This window comes from Archocentrus centrarchus, chromosome 4 (genome assembly GCF_007364275.1).
Source record: "Archocentrus centrarchus isolate MPI-CPG fArcCen1 chromosome 4, fArcCen1, whole genome shotgun sequence".
NCBI lineage: Eukaryota > Metazoa > Chordata > Actinopteri > Cichliformes > Cichlidae > Archocentrus > Archocentrus centrarchus.
In genome coordinates this window covers 26,359,261-26,379,159 of record NC_044349.1, presented here as the reverse complement: position 1 = coordinate 26,379,159, position 19,899 = coordinate 26,359,261, and the positions used below count along the sequence as shown (strand labels likewise).

Below are 19,899 nucleotides of genomic sequence, written 5' to 3'. Positions count from 1 at the left end.
GAATATCTTTTCCAAATAGGAAAATTTTATTAAATAAACATGAGTCATATCTGTCTTAAAGCTGAATATCCAGTCTTTGCTGATTATAAGCAGAGAAGAAATTATTATAAATACCCCCCCCCCCCCCCCCCCCCCCCCCCCCCCCCCCAGCCCAGACCATATTCCTTGACTGATTGTAAGAAACATCTGTGTAATCATTTCATCCAAGTCAACTTTTCTATAAAAATCACTGGGTAAAACAAGTAGATGGTAATTTCCACCTATAGAGAATCTATCAGTACATATAAAAAAATAAGTCTCATAAGCAAAATAAATAGATGCACCCACAGACTGCTTCAACCTGTAAGTATGACAGGATTTTCGTACTTCATATCTTGCTGAGTTCAAGTGTTCTTCAAAAAAAAGAAGAAGAAGAAGAAAAAAGAAGAAAAATGGCATCAACATACAAAGCAACAAAAACTTGCTAGAAACGTGCTAGAAAGTAAACTTCATGTTGCTCATTCATTCATTTTGGACAGGACAGCTTCTTTCATGAACACGTGCATGTGACATTTGTTATTGCACAGCGATGACATCACAGTTTCTCTCCCCATACAATGTGAGATAAAGGGAGTTGGGCGTTTTCTTCTCTCCTCCTCCTTTTCATTGATTAGACTCCATTCTTCACCAGCTGGTGGACTCCATGCTCATCGATCATCAGAGTTGGCTGAAACTCTCGGTCCTTCACCAGCTCCTCAAGACCCTGAAAGTATAAACACCATCAGGACACTGTTAGCAGGGTGCGCTTACTGAGTATCTGAGGAGAAGAATAACATCTGGAGTGTTAATTTAGGACATTAGCCCTCGCCTCCTTACCTCTCCACCATAGGACACCAGTGGGGAGATCTCACATTTGATTGGCAGGTCTGTTCCATCCTTCAGGCTGCAGTGGAAATACAAATTCAGGGAGGATCACGGGGTGAGGGAGAGAGAGAGAGAGAGAAAAGAAACCAAATGATTGACTCTCTCATGAAAGAGGCAAAGTAAGTGTAGCTGAGAAAAGCAGCTGCTAGGAGTCCTTGAAACATCTGTTCTTCTACTGCGGCTTGTGATTAGAAAACAAACAGAATCAGGGCTTCATGGCAACCAGTGATTAGTCCTTTGACCCCATAGAAAAAGACCCCATCTAGAAAAAAAACAGATGAATGACAGGAATGTTGCACGAGACTGCCGTCACTCAACGTGTTAATTTCTAGATGATGATTACAGAGAAAAATCACTAATCGGACATCAGGTGTTTCATGTGTTTTGCTGAGCAGCTGCCTGATGGAAAAGCTGAATGATTGAGAAAGAAGGACACCCTTTGAGAGCTTTGGTAACATTCATGTTGCCATAAATGTTTGTGAAGCACATGCTCATTTGTTTCTGTCTGGAAAAACAAGCAGATGGATTTAAACTTAAAAGGCAAACTAGCAAGCAATGAAGAGCTGACCGTGTAACTATTTTGTACACAAATCAACAGGTGTGTGTGTGTGTGTGTGTGTGTGTGTTCTACTGCAGTCTAGTTGCTTTTTGCCAGAAAGTGTAACTGCCTCCCTTTACCCAGCATGCAATACATCACATATATTAGTAGAAACCAAAACAAAAAACAAAAAACAAAAATAAAAGAGATCTGTCAGTGGGTCATTATGACAGTAGATCATTTGACCAAGGTGCTGAAGAAGACCATGTTTTCAGTTGACTTTACTGATCCTGACTGTCATTTCCTGCATCACAACTGACCGTAAAGAGACTGAGAAAAGGCTGCCAACTGGCACTGCCTCTACAGGCTCTTCCTCTCAGTGGAAATGAAGGAAAGGGATGTCAAGGATCAGAATATTATACAGCGTTAACACGTCTGAGCGAGAGGGTAAGAAAGCCAAAACCCCATCACCATGCACTCAGTACTGCAGAGGGATAATTACTTTCTGTTGCCATCATCTGTGACACTGCCTGCTCCTCCGGCTCTGGAGACATTGCACGGGACACACAGGAGCGAGACCAAGCATGAGAGAAAGGGAAGTGAGAGTGTGAAGCTAAAATAATCTGATGTTTACAACACAAAAAAAAAAAAAGGCCAATGCAAACTGTTTGTTCTGAGTGTGAAGAGTATTGAGAAGATGGGAATGACCACAAAGATCCAAACATTATGTATGTTTTGCGAAGTGACATGACATGCTGTGGTCACCTGGGTATGGCGGGTACACGTCTGCCATTCTCGTCAATGAAGTGCCCCCCAGCGTTGAGCACCCAGCGGTGATGGAGGGACATGAGGGCGTGTCTGGCTGTGGTGGGTGTGTCCTTTCCATCCTGAGTGTCTGCATTCTTCAGCGGGGAGAACTCGTCCTCTCGCAGCACCTCATACACAACAAACGTCCTGTTGAAAATACACAACATCACATCAGTGCACAGGCAAACACGTGTTGGCAAACAATAGGCACTGTCCCTGAAGCCGGGGATGACAACTGAGCAGCTACCAGGGTAGCTACCAGGAGTACTGCAGAGCTAAAAAAAATAGCTGGTTAATTAGTCAGGCAACAGCAAATTTAACTGCAACCAGATTAATGAGCCCTTAAAAATCAGAATGCCATTACTCTCCTTTTGTTATGCATGCATTTAAAGAAAAAAGTCTTTATATATATATAAAAAATACAGGGTGCAAACTTTGAAGGAAGCTTGACATGTCTGCCCTGTTTTTCCATAAGTCAACTATTGCAGGAATACTTTAATTAAATGTAAAGTTCTATTAGTAGTGATGTGACTCAGAGCTGATGTCATGTAACACTGGAGGAGGTGGAACAGCTCATAAACCTCCATCCTCCTGTGGAGAATTTGGCAAGCTTAGCCTGCTGGACCAAACCTTGGAGAAATGGAACAAGTGGAGGATAAAAATCAGGGCTGGAAAAAGGGGACAGTTCTTGCATCGAAAGACAGATCAAGGACCGGTTAAACCAGAGGCATGCCTGCTAAATATATGCAGTCCAGTCACCTCTCAACAGGAGCAGAAGTTATTTATCATATTCTTAGTGCTTTAAAGGCTGTTAGACTGAGGTAAGATTCGGTTTTTCATTCTGTGCCCTGAATGAAAAAAAATGCACCACAACTCACTTAGCAAACTGGAAGATGTCAAAGACAAACTTTTCCATTTTGATCCCATTTGGTTTCTCTGGTTTGATTAGTTGACCCTGAGCATCCACATACTGGATCTTCTTCTGGGCAACATGGTGCTGCAGCTGGGGCTCGTATTTCCTAATGTGAAAACAGAGGGGGAAAAAAAATCAGCATTATAATGATAAAAAAAAAAAGAAATTACTAAACAAATTAATAAATTTTGGAAGAGCAGAAATTGTCTGAAAACTAATGACAACCGTATTTACAGCTTGGCCTTACTTTACTATGTCTCTGAGGAAGGAGAAGCTGAAGAAATGATTGGCCACGTTTCCTGCGTTGAACATCAGACGACCATCGGAGCTCCGTTTCTGAGCAGTTTCCATGGTGATCTCGCTGTACTCCACCACCTGGTAACGGCCATCCACCTTGCAGACAACACCCACTGCTTCTGTAGGATTTGTTTTCTCCACAACCTGGGAAACAATGTGAAAAAAAAAAGAACTTTACCAAAAACCTCCTTTTTAAAGTCAGTTTAAAGTGGACTGCGCTTTTCCTTTTTCTGTATATATACATCCTGTTTCACTGGTGGATGCACACATCAAACATAGAAAAAGCTTCAAATAACAGGGTCAGCGTATGTCCAAGTAATTTCTATAACGCAAATGCTCAGCTTCAGCCAGTTTTTTCTACTCTGTGTTCTGTATGATGTCAATAAAAGCAGATATCCCCAATATGGTCATCTCAGACCCACTGCTCTGGTGTGAGCACAGAAACCCCCACTCACCTTCTGTTCAAACATTTTGTTTGCAGGAGATAGCCAATCACCTTAAGAGGAGGAGGAAGGGAACTAAAACAGCTTGTTTTAGACAGAGGATGAACTGATGGGCCGTATAATGAAAGTTATGAGATAAAAAAGGATTATTTTTAACATGTATCACAAAAAGCTACTCTAGAGTCCAAGAATAAAGTAATGCAGCTGTAAAAGGGTTATAATCATCCATTTGAACTATTTACATAATAAAATCCACAGATCAGTGCACTTTGATTGTGCTATCAGTTCAGTTCACACAAAACTATCAGCCTCATGAACAAAATAGTCCAAAAAACTGAAGTAAAATAGTTAATAAAACTGCTATGAAACAATCAGCGTACATCATTCTACAACCAGCAAAGTGAAAAGTCTGCACTGAATGACACGCCCCCCCCCCTCCCCCCCTTCTTATCTGTCGGCTACTAATGACAGGTTCCTCATGGGGGGATGGTGAACTAGCAGGGGTTTGGCGGGGGGGGGGTGAAGCCACATGAACTGTTGGTGGAGCTTAGTAATTTAAGATGAGAGGGTGGTACCCTGCCCTGATGTGATTCTTCCATCTGTGCTCCACCCCACATCTCATAATGTCAAACAGGAGCAGGGCCTGCACGGTCTTATTAAGATAATTAGTTCACTCTGTTCTGTGTAAGCTGGAAAATATACACGGCACGATTGAAATTACTTTCTTGGAGATACTGTCAAGAAGTAACAAGACCTTCAGACATACTGTAGATATCTAACACACACGGTGAAGCATGTCATTTGTGATTAAGACAAAGTGTAAGCAAAATGATAAAGAGAAATCTTCTTTTAGTTATTAAACAAAGGACATCTCCTGATGGCTGCAGGGCCTCTGTTTCTGCTATACTGTACTGTTATCATTTAACGCCTCAGTTAAGTGTTATTTTATCTGTGCACCAAGGTCTGTAGGATCTTCCAAGAATGAATGAATGACGGTGAAGAATGAATGTTAAACTTTTTTTTATCTTTTATCTCGAACATAACCTCCTATGGAACAGATCTCGGCCACCGAGTACTGAAATTTGTCCTCGTCCTTTGCGTACAGAGATTTCTCCGGATTCGCTGAATCTTCTGAAAACATTAAGTATCACATCACCTCAAACCAAATTCTCCTAAAATTCGTTGCAATCTTATATGGGAAAATATTATTTTTAAATCTGTGAAGTATTTTCTCAGTCTTTCTCTGAGTGGTGAACCCCTTTATGTCTTTAGTTCTGCAACACTCACCTTCTTTGGGATGTATAGTAAATGACATTACTGATGAATTAGTTATACCGGTGGCACAGTGGTGGAGTGGTTAGCACTAACGCCTCACAGCAAGAAGGTTCCTAGTTTGAATCTCCTGGAAGGCCGGGGGCTTTGTGTAGAATTTCCATCTTCTCCCTGTGCATGTGTGGGTTCCCTCAGGGTACTCTGGCTACTTCTCACAATCCAAAGACATGCATGTTTGATTAACTGCTAACTCTAAATTGAATGGATGAATGTGGTTGCCCGTCCCTCTGTTTAAGCACTATGATAGCCTGTCGACTTCTCCAGGGTGCCCCTACCTTTCTGTCTGTGTAGGTTCTCAGTTATCCAGGTCATAGTAGTCTCTGGAGCTTGAAAAAAGGGTGACTGGACTTCTTTTTGTTCCTTGAAGATGTAAACAGTAAAACTCTCAGCCAAAAGGCTTCTTCAGTTTCGGATGAGAGGTGGAATGTCTTCAAGAAAAAAAAAAGAAGTCCAGTCGCACTTTTTTCAAGCTCCTGAGTCCTGTTGCATGATAGCTTAAATAGGTTCCAGCCCCCTCAGAACCCTGAATTGGATAAATAGGGTATTTTCTAGTAGAAAAACAACTTTTAGTTAAGCCTTGTCCAAATACCATTTTCACACCACACTATTATCTAAGACCATTATAGCAAGCAAACAAAGATTCTGGGCTCAATCCTAAATTTCCTAGAAAGCTGAATTAATTGCGCAAGAAGATTGCAGAAGTGGCTTACATCTCCACCCAGTGGTGAGTTGTGGGAGGTGCAGCTGTCACCCTTAGGACTGTCGAGAACAAAGATGTAAATCTCATTTTACATCATGGGCCACATACAGCCCACTGGCCAAACCCAGCAAAACTCCCCTTCCTGTCAGTGCAGAGATGTTTAACTACGCATTTGATCCCATTAAATATAAGAAAAAGAAGTGTAATTAACTGGAGTAAATGAAAGATAAACATCAGTACAAATAAATGTTTAAAATTATGGAAAATGTTCTGGTAGCTCACTGCCCTGACATAATTCACATTAATCCACTCCTGTGGGCACACTGTGAAAAACAAAGTTAGTAGTGAAAAACAAAAAAGTTGCATAGTGAAAAAAACAGGAACTTCTCTGTTTTAATTGTCATTGTTTATCTATCACTCACTTAATTACGTTAGTATGTATGGCAGTGGAGGGGGGTTTCACCAGCAGGAAAAGCTGTAAAAAAGGACATGCACCCCTGTTCTAGAAGAACAAGACTGACTACTCAGACTGGATCAAATACTGGAAACATGACTCAGCCACTGGCGATGCTTTGTTCACTTACACACCTTACAGAATTCAATTACACATTTTAATATTTGCATGATTAATGAGTATGTCTCACTCCTATTTACCCTCCTAAGAACTTATGTCCTCTATAAGTGCTCACAAAAACAAAGTTAAATTGAAAGGAGGTTAAAATTGAAAGGAGGTTAATGAGTTGTAATGCTTGTGGTTAACACATTCATTTGGCAAGTGAAAGGTTGCTGGTTCAATTCCAGCTGGAGACACAAATTCCCCCCTTGGGTTTGCGTCAGTTAGGGGATCCGGTGAAAACTTCTGCCAAATCAAACAGGCAGAGCTACCCGACGCGGTGACCTCTTGTGGCAAGGGAGCGGCCGAAAGTAGCTTACTAATCTTGGCGTGAACGCCTCCTTAGAATTACTGATACTAAGAGGTCTGATAAAGGTTAACTTTGGACTTATGAATTCAATTCGATTTTATTTCTATAGAGCCTCAAGGCAACTTATCAGTGTTCAGCAACTTTATGAGGGGAATAAAACATGTCTGCTGGTTCCAGAGCTTTTTATATTTTGCCGTTTGATGTGGCACGATGCAGGAGACGAGTAAAATAAATGCAAAAAGAGGCACTTCAGGTAAGTCTGCTGTTGTGGTCCCGATGGCTGAGCCAGTCACTATTACTTTTTCCCCCCACTTAAGCAGAGCTGGTGCTCAGTGTAGAGCCAATTCAATGCATTTCCAGAGAAAGAAAGTTGGGCCCAAAGTTGAAACTAATGTCAGTGACTTTGCAAGGTGCTACCACCAGAAATACACCAAAGATTTGCAGATGCAGCCAGTAGATTATGTTCACCATAATTCTCTTCACACAAAAATACTATTTTTTTTTTTTACATAACACTATATAATGTCTAAATCCCAACCCTTTCGAGCAATACAGGTTGAAGGCAGAACTGGCTCTGTATCAGCAATGGCATCAGGATTAGAACTGTGTCAGCTGAAAAGAAGTAAATGAAGCACCAGAACATTTGTAAATTCATATAACTTCTTTCTACTGTAATGTATATTAAGATCTTCAAAATGCTCCTGTGATCCTGAATAGAAAAGAAAAATAAAGGCAGAAACAGAAAGAAAAAGCAGGTATTATGACCAACCTTAGCTCCACAGTCTGCTCCCTTCTGCACACAGAAGCCGACAAAAGCGGGGTCAGCCACTTTGACTAAGATGTTATCAACACAGTAAACATGGATGGACTCAATCCCCCTCCTCTCCATGTCATCCAGGATACCCTCATTCCCAAGAGCTCTGTAAAGACCCCCGTTACCATCTAGAACACACAGACAGACACATGTGTCACATGCTGAACAACACTGTGAATTAAGCTGGAAGTCACTTATATGCTGTGTGGGCATACCAGGAGCCATAGAGAGCCTTCCTTTGCTCTCCAGGATGATCTTGCCACTGTAGTCCATAGCTGGTAGCATGCCCTGCTGAAAGAAGATGGTATTGTTCTTGTCCAAGCCGAAGAAGTTATGTTTTGAGAAAAAATCCTTAGTGGATTCCATTGTCCTGCCGCTCGTCATGATGTACCTGAAGGCAACACAGAAAGAACTTAGCACTTATCCACATCTCCATTTTTAATCCTTTAAAGAGCAAATGTAGAAAATGATGGATGTGTTTGTGAAACTCTGCAGAAAACATATTCAGCGACTCTTGTGACGAGTGACGTCATTTTGAAAATATGAACTGTCTCTGGATCTGCTCTGCTGGGACTTAATCCTTTTCCAGTAACACAGCTTCCTTGATTGAGTTTCCTTTGATCCTCACAGTGACTTGACCCACTTAATCATCATGCAAACACAACTGGGACAAACAGCTTAAGTTCTCGTTAAAAATAAGACACACAGTATTTGGTAGCTTGGGCCTTTTTTATTTTTCTTCAGATCAAACAGTAGATTTAGTAAACTAAAATGCCTTAGTCATGGAAACCTCATGTCTCACCAGGGGATACAGCACTTGGTTTTGTGCTTCTGCTCAGCCAGCTGCTGGAGCTTCGAGATGCGTTCAGCCTGGATCTGAAAGAGGGTTTTGTGGGACGGCAGCCTGACGTCGTACATGCCTTTGGGGTATGAGACCCCCAGTCTGGTTCCCTGGCCCCCTGCCAGCAGTAAGACTGCCACTTTATTCTGTGAGATGCAGCGAAGACCTAAACAGCAACAGAGCATAAATAGTAGCATAAATAGTAGCAAAAATGGGTCCTGGAGTTAACTTAAGATAGGGCCATACATTTACCGATATGATGGTACACAATCACAATACACAGGCACAGTATCTAATCTCTGGAGACTTGTTATTGCCTAGAGGGGATAAACTTAACAAAAAACAGCTCTGATAACATTTATTAATCAAAACTGTTTAGCAACATTTTACGACTGACTCTGTGGTACTTGTGTGCGTGACATATTATACGAGCTAAAATCTTACAACCCCACTCAAGCCTTTTAATGGCTTAACTATGGTTCAATGTACCAATGGTTTATTATGGGTCCATTTTGTCTTACATAAACTGCTACAATGTGACATGATGTGAAATTCTCTTCCTACTTGTGTGCGTGCCAAAAGGTAAGTTTTATGTTCTGGGCTCGTCCCTAGACTTTGACTACTCTTCCGAAAATACGCGCATACACTCACACTAACACATTTACACACACCCCACGCCCAGCAACACAAACTTGGTCCCAACAGATTGCAATGAGCTCATGACTGAGGGTCAAGAGGGAACGCCAGTTACGTCAGCCACAAATCAGCACCAGATGTATCTGCTGCCCATTGTGAGTGTCACACAGCCCCGGGGAGGGGCTGTGTCAAACTACGCATGAGGGATTGCGCAAAACATAATGAATAATGCAAGCAACACACTAAAATTTCAAATCTTACACTAAAAACCCCACAGTGAATAAATGGAGAGTTTCTGACGCAGCCTGACTGAAACTTTGTAATAAGCTTTTGCAAAAGTTTTGATTAAATAGGCTCCTTTTCTGTGAGCTTACATCTGGATGTGAATACTTTGAAAATATTGCCATGAGAATAACTATTCGCCCAGCTGGACTACCATGTGATACTTTAATCCACTTAAGCTTCCCAGTCTGATACCAGTTAAGCTTTCCTCTCTTACCTGCAGGTCATCACTCTGTATTTGAACGTCGGCTAATGTCAAGACTCCATTGTGTTAAATGTGCTTGCAGTAACTGAGCGAGTCTTGTTTAACAACGGGTAATAGCTCACATATTTTCAATAAAACTAAATACTCCCCAAACTAATTCTTTCAGTTTCCTAACAGCACACAGTACCCCCCGGCAAATAAAGGTTAAAGGTCACAGACAGTAAATAGGTGTGACTATACTTTGTGGGACATCTGATGGAGCTCACCTGTCATCTCCCAGTCTTTGACACAGTCCCCGTCTCTTGTCACACTTCCCAGCACCTCCCTAGGCACCGGTTCCATGCGGTTGTCCAGCTTCCCTTGTTTGCTGTTGTTGGATGCCTCCATGGCATTCTTGAAGAATCCATTGATCTCCTGAAAGTCCATCCGCTCCAAGTCATCAATCAACTCGGCCTGCTCTTCAGGGTTCAGCTGGCTGTAGAACTGCAGGAGGTGAGACTGGCTGGCGTCAGCCAGCTTCTGCCTGAGTGTGCTGATGTTTGGGTCCATGATCACTTGTGCTTTTAATTAACTGTGTCACAATGAAACAGATTTTTAATTAAGTAATATCATTTAAGCAGAGCATATGATATGTGCCATGTCCGGTGTTGCATTTGTCCAAAGCTGGTGGGCTTATATAGATATGAAAAAGATGTTACGCTACAGCATCCTAATATTTGCAGGGGTTTTCCTGCATATAAAGATCTGGCTTTCCACAAGGACTGTGTTAAAAATATTTGTAACTTTTTTATAGGGGGGTTTAATTTACTCAAGCTTAAATAAATTTTTGGTTTATATAATGGCCAAAAATAGCAGAAAAAAGTGTCTGTGCATCTGTTAAGTTGGATAACACAGACTAATCATGTTTACTAGCACAGTCACCAGCCCCATCCCAAAAGAAAAAAATAAACCCTTTATTTTAAGAACAAGGAAGGAGTGAAAGTTAATTGATGGCTTAACCAATTTCCTTAAAGTGGTTGAAGCTCTTCTGATGAAAAACGGAAACAGGTGACAACAGTTTTATAGTCCTGTGTCAGTTTTGAAAACACCACCGGAATGCTTAACCTGTTTGTTTGAACCCACACCCACACTAAACAGGATATTACCACAATATTAAAAGGTAGTAGCAGTATGTCACTTTCATAGTACACTATGGAGTTAATACCCAGCTGTAAAACATAATATACATGACATCATTAACTTAAGGTGCTCATAAAACTTTTAAACTTCACGTCTAAAGCAGGACTTATGAAGTTAAACCTCTACTGAAACTGCAGGGATTCCCGTGTTCACTCGTAGCACAGATAAATCCAGTGGTCTTACTGTGTAATAACAAGTGTTGTTAAGATTTTATAAGCTACATTTTCAATCATTGTAGATGTTAGTTAGCTCTTGTCTCCGCATCAGTCAAGCTAGAGCCCGGCACATGTTAGCAGACATCCGCCCGACCGTTGGGGTGAAGCGGCTCGTTCAGTGTACACAAAGTAGATAAAGATAAATCAAATATTTAACTCTTACCTCTCACAAGGACTGCTCTCAGGTTTAAGACCACTAATACAAATCGATGAGTACTCGTCTGCACTGCTACTACACCCCCCTCCCTGACTACACCTCCTGCTACGTCACATTTGACGTGGCAACAGCGACGACGCCGAAGGAGCCTGCTAAATGATGCATTGAAGTACGCCTCGTAAATTGAATTTACCCTGAAAGCAAGGGGTGTCAAACATAAGGGTCAGGAGGCAGAATCATCCATCCATTCTCTGCCGCTTATCCTTTTAAGGAATGTAATTATATAGTTAAAGGAAGGAAACTTTGAAATAGTCTTGTTTTTTTTTTGTTTTTGTTTTTTTTTTTGCAAACACGGGTAACAGGGTTGCATTGGTTAGAGTGACTCACTCAATCTAGTCAGAAAAGATTGGAAAAATACAAAATATGTCAAAGAGGACTGACTGTGTGCTGTTAGCACACATCTTGAGCATGTCACTCACTGTTTTTCCAGAGTAAATAGGTTTCGGTAACACTAAAAGAGAGTACACAGCAAATTTATGTGTTAGTATTTTGTGCATGCTGTATTTTCATATTGATATTGATGAGGGTGGCAGATGTCCTGCAATTGTAGAATAACCCTAAAGGCTACAGAAGGACCATTTCCAGAATATGGAAGTCCGAAAATAGAAAGAAATAGACAAGTAGTTCTGATACTAAAAAAAATAAATTAATTAAAAAAAACTATTAATTATCTAAAATTAACTTTTCACAAATCTTGCTGAGCTATAAATACTTTATAAAACACGCAGTACACTGATACTGATGCCTCTGAATTGAGCCACGATGGGGCGACAGGCTTCCTGATGAGGCGGAAGCAGTTTGTTGTCATTTTGTTTTGGTCCTTCCCCTAGCTAAAACCTGTCCGGGTGATCTTCTCCTGTTTGTTCTTGCCTGCTGGCCAGACTTTTTTTTTTGAAGCTACAGAAAATGAAGAAGTTTTTCGATGACTTTAAGAGAGACATTAAATTTAAATCCGCGGGACCCGGGAAGAAACTAACGGAGGAAACCAGGCAAATAGCAAACTTTTTCTCAGCTGCTGCAAAGCTAAGCGGAGCTAGCAACACAGATAGCTGTGTAACGCTGGTTAAATAGTTATCTCATAGCTAACAGCTGGGTAGTAATAAGTACTGCTTCTCCCCCGGCATGTATTTAAGCCAACCAGAGTAATGCTGATTTGTGTGTATTTTTCTCACGTTTGTGTATCAAACGACTAACTGTTATATAATACTGAGCACAGCGGGAAGCGCCTGTAATTTCAGGGTAACCTGACTAACCGTTAATCCCCGCACAAGCTTATTTAGATAATGATTTAAGCAAACCTGCAACTCAACAGCAAGCAGAGCTGCTTTGATAATGTATTTGTGGTGTTCTTGTTGCGGCTTAGCTTAGCGAGGTGTTGAGGCGCTGTTTTTTTTTGTTTTTTTTTACAGTGAAGCCACAACATGTCTCCTTACTTAGTGCTATTTCTCTCTTAATTACCCTACAGTACCAAGCCTGAGGTGGTACAAAGCAGCTCCAGTGCCAAGCACAATCGCCATGCCCCCAGTGAAGGAGCCCAGAGGGCTGGAGCTGCAGCCCTGGCCAGGATTGAACAGCAGCACAAGCCGAAGGTGCACACCTCCCAGGACGCCATTAGGAGTCAAGGTGAGACATACAGTCCTGTTGTTACTTACGATGGTGTCTCAGATCAAACACAGATGAACGTCACTCTCCTCATTTTAGTTGTGGGTATTAGGAAATTACTGTTTTGGGTAATCTTGCTTTGCTTCGCTGTTACTTGCATTTGTAAAAACACGCGTTAGGATCAGAAGCATTTTTCAGCTGATTACAAGAGGGTTCTGAAGACAGTTATGATTAAATAAGAAATATGTAAATGCAGGAGTTTTACTGTTATTTATTGATTGATAACCTTTAAAGAGACTAATTATCATCTCCTACTGTAATACATCCAGTACCGCTAGGAAAGTAACAACCAAAAACAGTTTAATCCCCTTTGGAAAACCGTAGAATCCCCAAAGAAGGCCATCCATCCATGCTTCAGTCTTATCTTATGCGGGGCTGGGTCGCGGGGGCAGCAGCCTAAGCAAAGAAGCCTAGTCCTCCTGGTCAGATGCCTGAATTACCTTAGCTGGCTCCTTTCATTGTGGAGTAGTAGTATATCCTCACCTTACTGACTGAAATCCTCACCCTCTCTCTAAGGGAGAGGCCAGCCACCCTTCAGAGGAAGCTAATTTCTCCCACTTGTGTCCACAATCTTGAGAGTAGGGACGTAGACGTCGACAAATTAATTTTCACGTTCAGTTCTCTTCACCGCAACGGACCAATACAGCGTCTGCATCACTATAGAAGTCTGTCGTTCTCTTGCTCCTCTGTCACCTCACTCACGAACACCCCGAGATCTTTAAACTCCTCCACTTGGGACAGCAACTCATCCCTGAAATAGAGAAGCATTTTTTTTTAAATTATTATTGTTGTATTCATGGGAAAACTTGGGTTATGGGGATAGGCTTTTAATAGTTGTGCATATGTTAAGATGCTGAACCTATGAAGTCCATGGAAAGTAGATATGATTAAATAATATTATACACTGATAAAGCAAAGAGCAAACATTTTTAATACAATATTAAATGGTATTGATTTTTTTTGTATAAATATTAAAAAGATTCTGGTATAATTATATTGTTTTCTATATTTGCTTGCAGTAAAAAGAGAACTCGAGGCTGAGGCAGCTGCGCTTGCTGAAAAAGAAAAGACAGCCACAGTGGAGGTAAATGTTGTGTAAACCAGAAGCTGTTTGAGTCAAGTGACACAATCATGTTAAATTTGGTTCACATTCTGTGTGTTTAATTTTGCAAAAATAGGGCAGCATGGTGGTGTGATGTTAGCACTGTTGCCTAAAAGCAAGAAGGTCTGGGTTTGAATTCACCCTGGCCCAGGCCTTTCTGTGTGGAGTTTGCATGTTCTCCCCGTGTCTGCGTGGGTTTCCTCCCACAGTCCAAAGACATGCACTTACTGGGGTTCGGTTAATTGGTGATTCTAAATTACCCATAGTACATTTGCTTCCCAGGGATCCAAAGTGCCAGTGAAAGAGCCGTCCCTTCTCTCCGTATCGGGCGTCTATTTCACCTGTCCGCTAACTGGAGCCACGTTAACCAAGAGTGAGAGGGAAGTGCACATTAAAGAGGCCATTTTAATGGTATGTCTGAGGATGTTGATAATTTCTTTTTTGTTTTGGTTCAGTTATAATGTGTGTTGTGCAGTCAGATTGAATGCTAATGCTAATGTATTCGGTGCTTTTGATAAAACGTGCCCTCTGTTTTTGCCGTCAGCGGTTTGAGGAAGATGAAGTTGAGGCATCGGTTATGATGATACACACATTTAACAAAGACAGGGAGAAAGTGAAGGCTGCTGTGGAGATCATAAGCAAGTAAGACACTGATTGATGTGAATTACACGTGTAAATTTATCTTCCACCAGAGGCTCTTGTCAGATTTCAATACCTGTTTCAATTTTATTTTTGGAATAGGTATGCTGTGTTGAGTATTCTTTGATGTTTTGTCTCCAGATATGTTGAAAACATTTGTAAGAACCCCACAGAGGAGAAATACAGGAAGATCAAACTCAGCAACAAGGTCTTCCAGGTATGTAACATTTCTCACCTATTGGGTCAGGACTAATTATTTGTAACAGACTTGATGTGATTCCTCAAATATTAAAAAAGATTTTTGCATGTCTTACATCCATTCTTTGTGTTATTTCAGGAGAAGGTTAAGTCTGTGGAGGGCAGTAGGGAGTTCCTGCAGGCTCTGGGCTTCACAAGCATGATGCTTCCCATGGAGGGCCAAGGTAAACAAATTGTGATGCTTTCATAAATATATGCTGGAAATATTTGCTCACTAGCTTGTGATTTTCATTTATACATTATTCAGTCTTTACATCTTTTCACGTGTGCCCACCTTTCATGGAGATCAGAGGATAAAGAGGAGTTCCTGGTGTTGCAAGAACAGAGTCCTGATGCCCTGGAGCTGATGAAGGAGAGGAGGGATCGTCTTCAGAGGGGAGAGCCGGTCAGAGCACAGCTGGACAGGCAGCCTCAAGCTTTCGGGCCGTCTCCTAATGCTCAACGCTTTGAGCTGCCGCCAGAGTTCTACAACCTGACAGCAGAGGAGCTCAAGAAGGAGCAACAGCAGAGGTACAGACTCACTTCCAGTCCAAGCTATAGGACACCAATAAATAGATCTAATTCAGATTGGCTGTAAATTCTGTGTATTCACTGTTTTGTTTGGTGGTAGAGGCATGGCTTCTCAAATTAAGGCAAAGCATCTTTGTTGCATTTCTCATTTTCCTCATGAATTATCTGTGCAGTCGGATCAATGACTTCGTTTACACTCGTTGTAGTAGCGATGCCAGTGAGACAAGAGTAAAGATCAATATTTCGCTCTTAAGATTTGCAATTTATCATCTGTCCCAGTGTGGTAAGAGAAAGTGTATCCCTGTGTGAATTTCTCGCAAGACTGCTATAAAAAACAAACAAAAAAGAAAAAAAACACAAGCAACTGTTTGCTTCCAGTAATGCTTGTGCTCCAAATAGGTGATGGTTATAGTCATTCCACATGGTTTCCCAGTTTGACTAACTAAGTAAAGGGGAGTTAGAGGAGACTATCTCCCAGGGGCATGCAGTAGATGCTGCCCCTTTCATTATCGTCAGTTCTTACAACTTTGCCACATAATGAGCTGCACAGGAAATAAGAATGAAAGAAAATCAGGCAAAATGTTTCTTAGTGCAGTGCAATTTCCCACCTTAGAGATTACTGTGTACCATTTTAACTCCCAGTTAAAATTGCACTTAAAACTAGAGCCCAATCAGTGCTTGAATTTAGGGGCAGATACAAATAATTTATAGTATAGGCATGATATATATGCAGGATTATGTGTTATATTGGAAAAGGAAAAACCTATGGGGTCATTGATCATGAATTTTCTAGCTGTATATATTACAAATTAGTCAGCAGTTTAGCATAAAGACACAGCTTAACTTTGCACCATGGTCTGCTCACTACAGTGCATACTAATGATACACATGATGTAGGCAGTGCTGAAAGTAATGAAAACAGTACTTTACTCTGTATTGCATGTGCCATGAGATCATTAAAAAAAAATCTTAGTTGTACTGAGTTGTACAGTGTTTGACTCTAGGTTTCCACTATTAATGGCACACCCACTAATAATGGATGATCTAATCCTGCTCTGTTTCATGTACACCTTGCGTGTGTCGTGTGCCTCTAGCTACAAAAAGTCCTCTGGTCTATTAGTGTTTGTCCATCAGCACATGTCCAGAGGAGCTGAGTCCTTTGTGTGTTTCTCAGGAGTGATTTGGTTGAGAAGAATGCCATGCTGCGCACTAAAGCCATGAGGGAGAAGGAGGAGCAGAGAGAGAGAAGGAAATACAACTACACCCTGCTTAGGGTCAGACTGCCTGATGGAAACCTGCTACAAGGTAAAGGTCACCATTTTAAATTTACTTCCCAAGACTGAATAAAATCAACTGAACAAAAAGCATTTTACTGTGAAAATCCTGCCAATCTTAGTTTTGTTGACAGGTTCAACACAAGAGGTTATGACTGAGTAAATATTATTTGTAACCATCCCAGGGACATTTTATGCCTGGGACCGGCTGCCTGTGCTGTTTTCATTCATACGAGAGTCTCTGGTGGACGGCTGGCAGCCCTTTGAACTGATTGCTCCTGGAGGTCAAAAACTACAAGAATCTGAAGATGTCGCTCTCGCAGAGTGCAACTTGGTGGGTTGAAACCAGAGTCTACTCATGAAACTGGCCCATGACAAACAAGAGAAGCAAAATTAGAGCTTACAGTAACCGTAGATTACTAACCTGAGTTTTGTATCACTTTCAGATGGGTGAAAATCACCCATTAGTGTTCTAGGGTTAAATTTGAATACTGTGACACAGGCTGGTAATATGTTTAAGTTGTCTGTTTTTTAACTCAATTCCATTGTTGCCCCAAAACTACTAAAAACTAACAGTATTTTGGTTTTCATTATGATGAATGTGAACGTTGACATTTGTGCTTTTGTTTACCTCTGAAAATCCTCCCAGTTTAAAAACCTCAGCACCCAGCTGGGGTTTTAATTCAGGTTTGTTTACTTTGCGGGGATTTTTGTAGAGTGAATATTTGAGGCGATTTTTAGTAGGGCAACATTGATGTTGAGGTTAAGTATCACATTTACATATTTCATCTAGTAATTTTCTGCATTTTAAAGTCTGTATTTTATTGACTTCCCTTGCTAAAAGTATAAATGATTTTATTTTAGGTCCCTGCTGCCCTGCTCACATTTGCCTGGGATGCAGCTGTGCAGGCTGATATTGCAGCTGCAGGTGGAAAGTGTCCAACGCTCCTCAAACCTGAACTGCTGGAAAACATTCGGACCCTGAGCTGAGCAGACATACTCGGTCCTGAACCCTCCCCTCTTTTCCCTCACAGTACTGGGGTGAATTTGCCCCTTAACTAGTGACACATTTATTTTTTACAAACTAACTTAAGTCAGTAGCAGTGATAGGTTAGGGGAAACTTCACCCTAATGCATTTGTTGTGCTGAGCATATCCTTCTCCCTCCCTGTGGGGAAAAGGTCACACTACAGCCTGGCTCAGCTGCACATTGTGTTGAAGGATGCACTGCTAATATATAAGGAGAAAGTAAGGGACATGTGGTTGGGGGTGTTTTCTCTCATCACATCCTGAATGTACATGCTGTGTAGTTAACAGACTGTGGCTGCAGTCTTTCCAGTTCTACCCAACAGTCAGGTATAGTTTACATGGCATGTTGAGACCTTGTTTTAACTGTGTCACCACTTCCTCCCCTTTAGAAGAAAAAATATAGCAAAGACAGTTGAAGATACTGTTGTTGAATCAGATCAGGCATCTCAACTCGTACAGCAGCTCCTGTGAGCCGCTGGGTGTCAGTGCACTGGCTTTACTTAAGACTTGAAATGTTGTGTGCTTTGTTTGGCAGTGTTCAAGATTAGCTTGGTGTAGTCTGTTAACTGGGTTGATATGATATGAGTCTCAAAACATGTAAGCTTCTGTTGCCCTTTTGTTCTCTGCTCTGGAGCTGCCTTGCACAACACTGTATTTTGTTGTTGCTTCAGTATGAACACAAGTCTATATCAAAATTCATAAATCAAAGTTTTTCTGGGTAATTTTGATCAAAAACAGAAGGTGTCTTGGATAAAAGATGTCTATAAACATACATATATATATAAATTTAGTTTTATAAGTGTGTCAGCCATGTGCTGATATGAAGGCAGTTCTATTATTAGAATAAAGGTTTTAATAGTGTGTTAGACTGAAGGATAATTTAAAACTTTTTGAGTAGAGCGCCCTAAACATCTCTAACATTACATTGTCCATACTTAAATGATTATTGGTTTAATTTTAGAATTATGCTCAAGATTTATGTATCCAACTTAGCTCTGGCATGCAGATAATCCTTAATTTAATTTCTGGCAGCATGGATTTTTGTTGTATTGAAAATGGTGATTTAATTATTCTTGTACTTGTTTGCATCAAACATTTTTTTAAACCACATAAAGGGTCTACAAATGTATGAAAACGCCTCATAGCATCAACTGTCCGAAATGAATCCAGTGACAACTTCAAGTTGCAAAAGTCACTGAAGATTCAAACTGTTTATTCAAGCTGCATACATTTATAATGAAGTTTTGTTGCACATGAAAATGTACCAAGTAGAGCCGTAAAAGCAAATTCCTTTCTCCTTGTAGTGGTTGGTTAGGATGACAACAACCTACCTCTCACCATTTACTCTAATACATCCCAAGGGAATTGTACACAAATACGTAACAGGCATCAGTCTAAGGTTAGGCGGGAAGTGTCTTTTTAGCCTTTTATGTTGCTAATAATTGTCAGTACCTTTAACACTGAACACACACTGGGTGATGGGGAAACAAACTTATGTCCACTATTTCATGCACAACCCAACATATACAAGGTCATAATCAGCCAAAAGCAACATTTCTGCAGCCTACAAGCTTGTCAACAGGTATTCCACAAAGGAATGTAAATCCTTCATTAGCACCGTAACAGTATGAATAATTAGTGAGCGGTTGTGATCTGTTCAGAGTTGTTCTGTTGCTTTTTGAGCTGCCTGTAATAAAGATCGCTTGCTAATCCTTTGAGTATGTATGGGGAAAAAAAAAAATAAAGATGTCTTTTGCATAGAAATGTTTTCTATTATGTTGCACATGTACAAGTATTTTTTTTTGCAAAGCCTTCATAATATCAGCAACATCTTGATGCTATGTTTACATCTGACACCTTAAATGTGAAATTAGTTTAGCCGCCAGCTGTTTACTACTCTGACTTTAGATGAAATACAAAGTGTCTTTTAAAGATAGCAGCCTTTGAGTTAATTTACCGTTATGAGAAAGAGGAGTGGCACAACAAGGTTTACTAGTAATGGTGGTGGTGGGGTCCACTGAGCAGCAGTTCCCTGGGGGGAAAAAAATGCCTTGTTGATACCAGACTCCGGGTATGACTGATGTCAGCTAACAACAGGAAAAACAGTTTGGATGGAATCACTGAAATTTGTCAACAGAAGACTGGAAAAACATTGCTTGGTCTGAGGAGTCTCAGTTTCTG

The 19,899-nt window shown here is 40.9% G+C and overlaps 2 protein-coding genes across 3 annotated transcripts; one reads left to right on the top strand and one right to left on the bottom strand.

Moving 5' to 3' along the window:
* Window positions 1-160: 160 nt before the first annotated feature.
* uap1 (UDP-N-acetylglucosamine pyrophosphorylase 1) lies at window positions 161-11,331 on the bottom strand. 2 transcript variants are annotated; one of them, XM_030727306.1, is made up of 11 exons: window positions 11,192-11,331; window positions 9,901-10,205; window positions 8,473-8,677; window positions 7,886-8,061; window positions 7,626-7,798; window positions 3,409-3,602; window positions 3,127-3,267; window positions 2,207-2,395; window positions 1,944-1,985; window positions 856-922; window positions 161-742 (listed from the first exon to the last, which is right to left on the bottom strand). In XM_030727306.1, the coding sequence occupies exons 2-11, from the start codon at window positions 10,181-10,183 to the stop codon at window positions 650-652; spliced, it is 1,563 nt and encodes a 520-aa protein (XP_030583166.1). In that variant the 5' UTR covers window positions 10,184-10,205; window positions 11,192-11,331; the 3' UTR covers window positions 161-649. The 2 variants fall into 2 exon arrangements, with proteins under 2 accessions (XP_030583166.1, XP_030583167.1); XM_030727307.1 differs by lacking the exon at window positions 1,944-1,985.
* A 728-nt stretch (window positions 11,332-12,059) lies between these two features.
* ubxn6 (UBX domain protein 6) lies at window positions 12,060-19,476 on the top strand. The gene is made up of 11 exons (XM_030728159.1): window positions 12,060-12,234; window positions 12,711-12,868; window positions 13,927-13,991; window positions 14,292-14,420; window positions 14,554-14,651; window positions 14,790-14,865; window positions 14,986-15,070; window positions 15,197-15,416; window positions 16,591-16,721; window positions 16,876-17,024; window positions 17,555-19,476. The coding sequence occupies exons 1-11, from the start codon at window positions 12,152-12,154 to the stop codon at window positions 17,678-17,680; spliced, it is 1,320 nt and encodes a 439-aa protein (XP_030584019.1). The 5' UTR covers window positions 12,060-12,151; the 3' UTR covers window positions 17,681-19,476.
* Window positions 19,477-19,899: the final 423 nt, after the last annotated feature.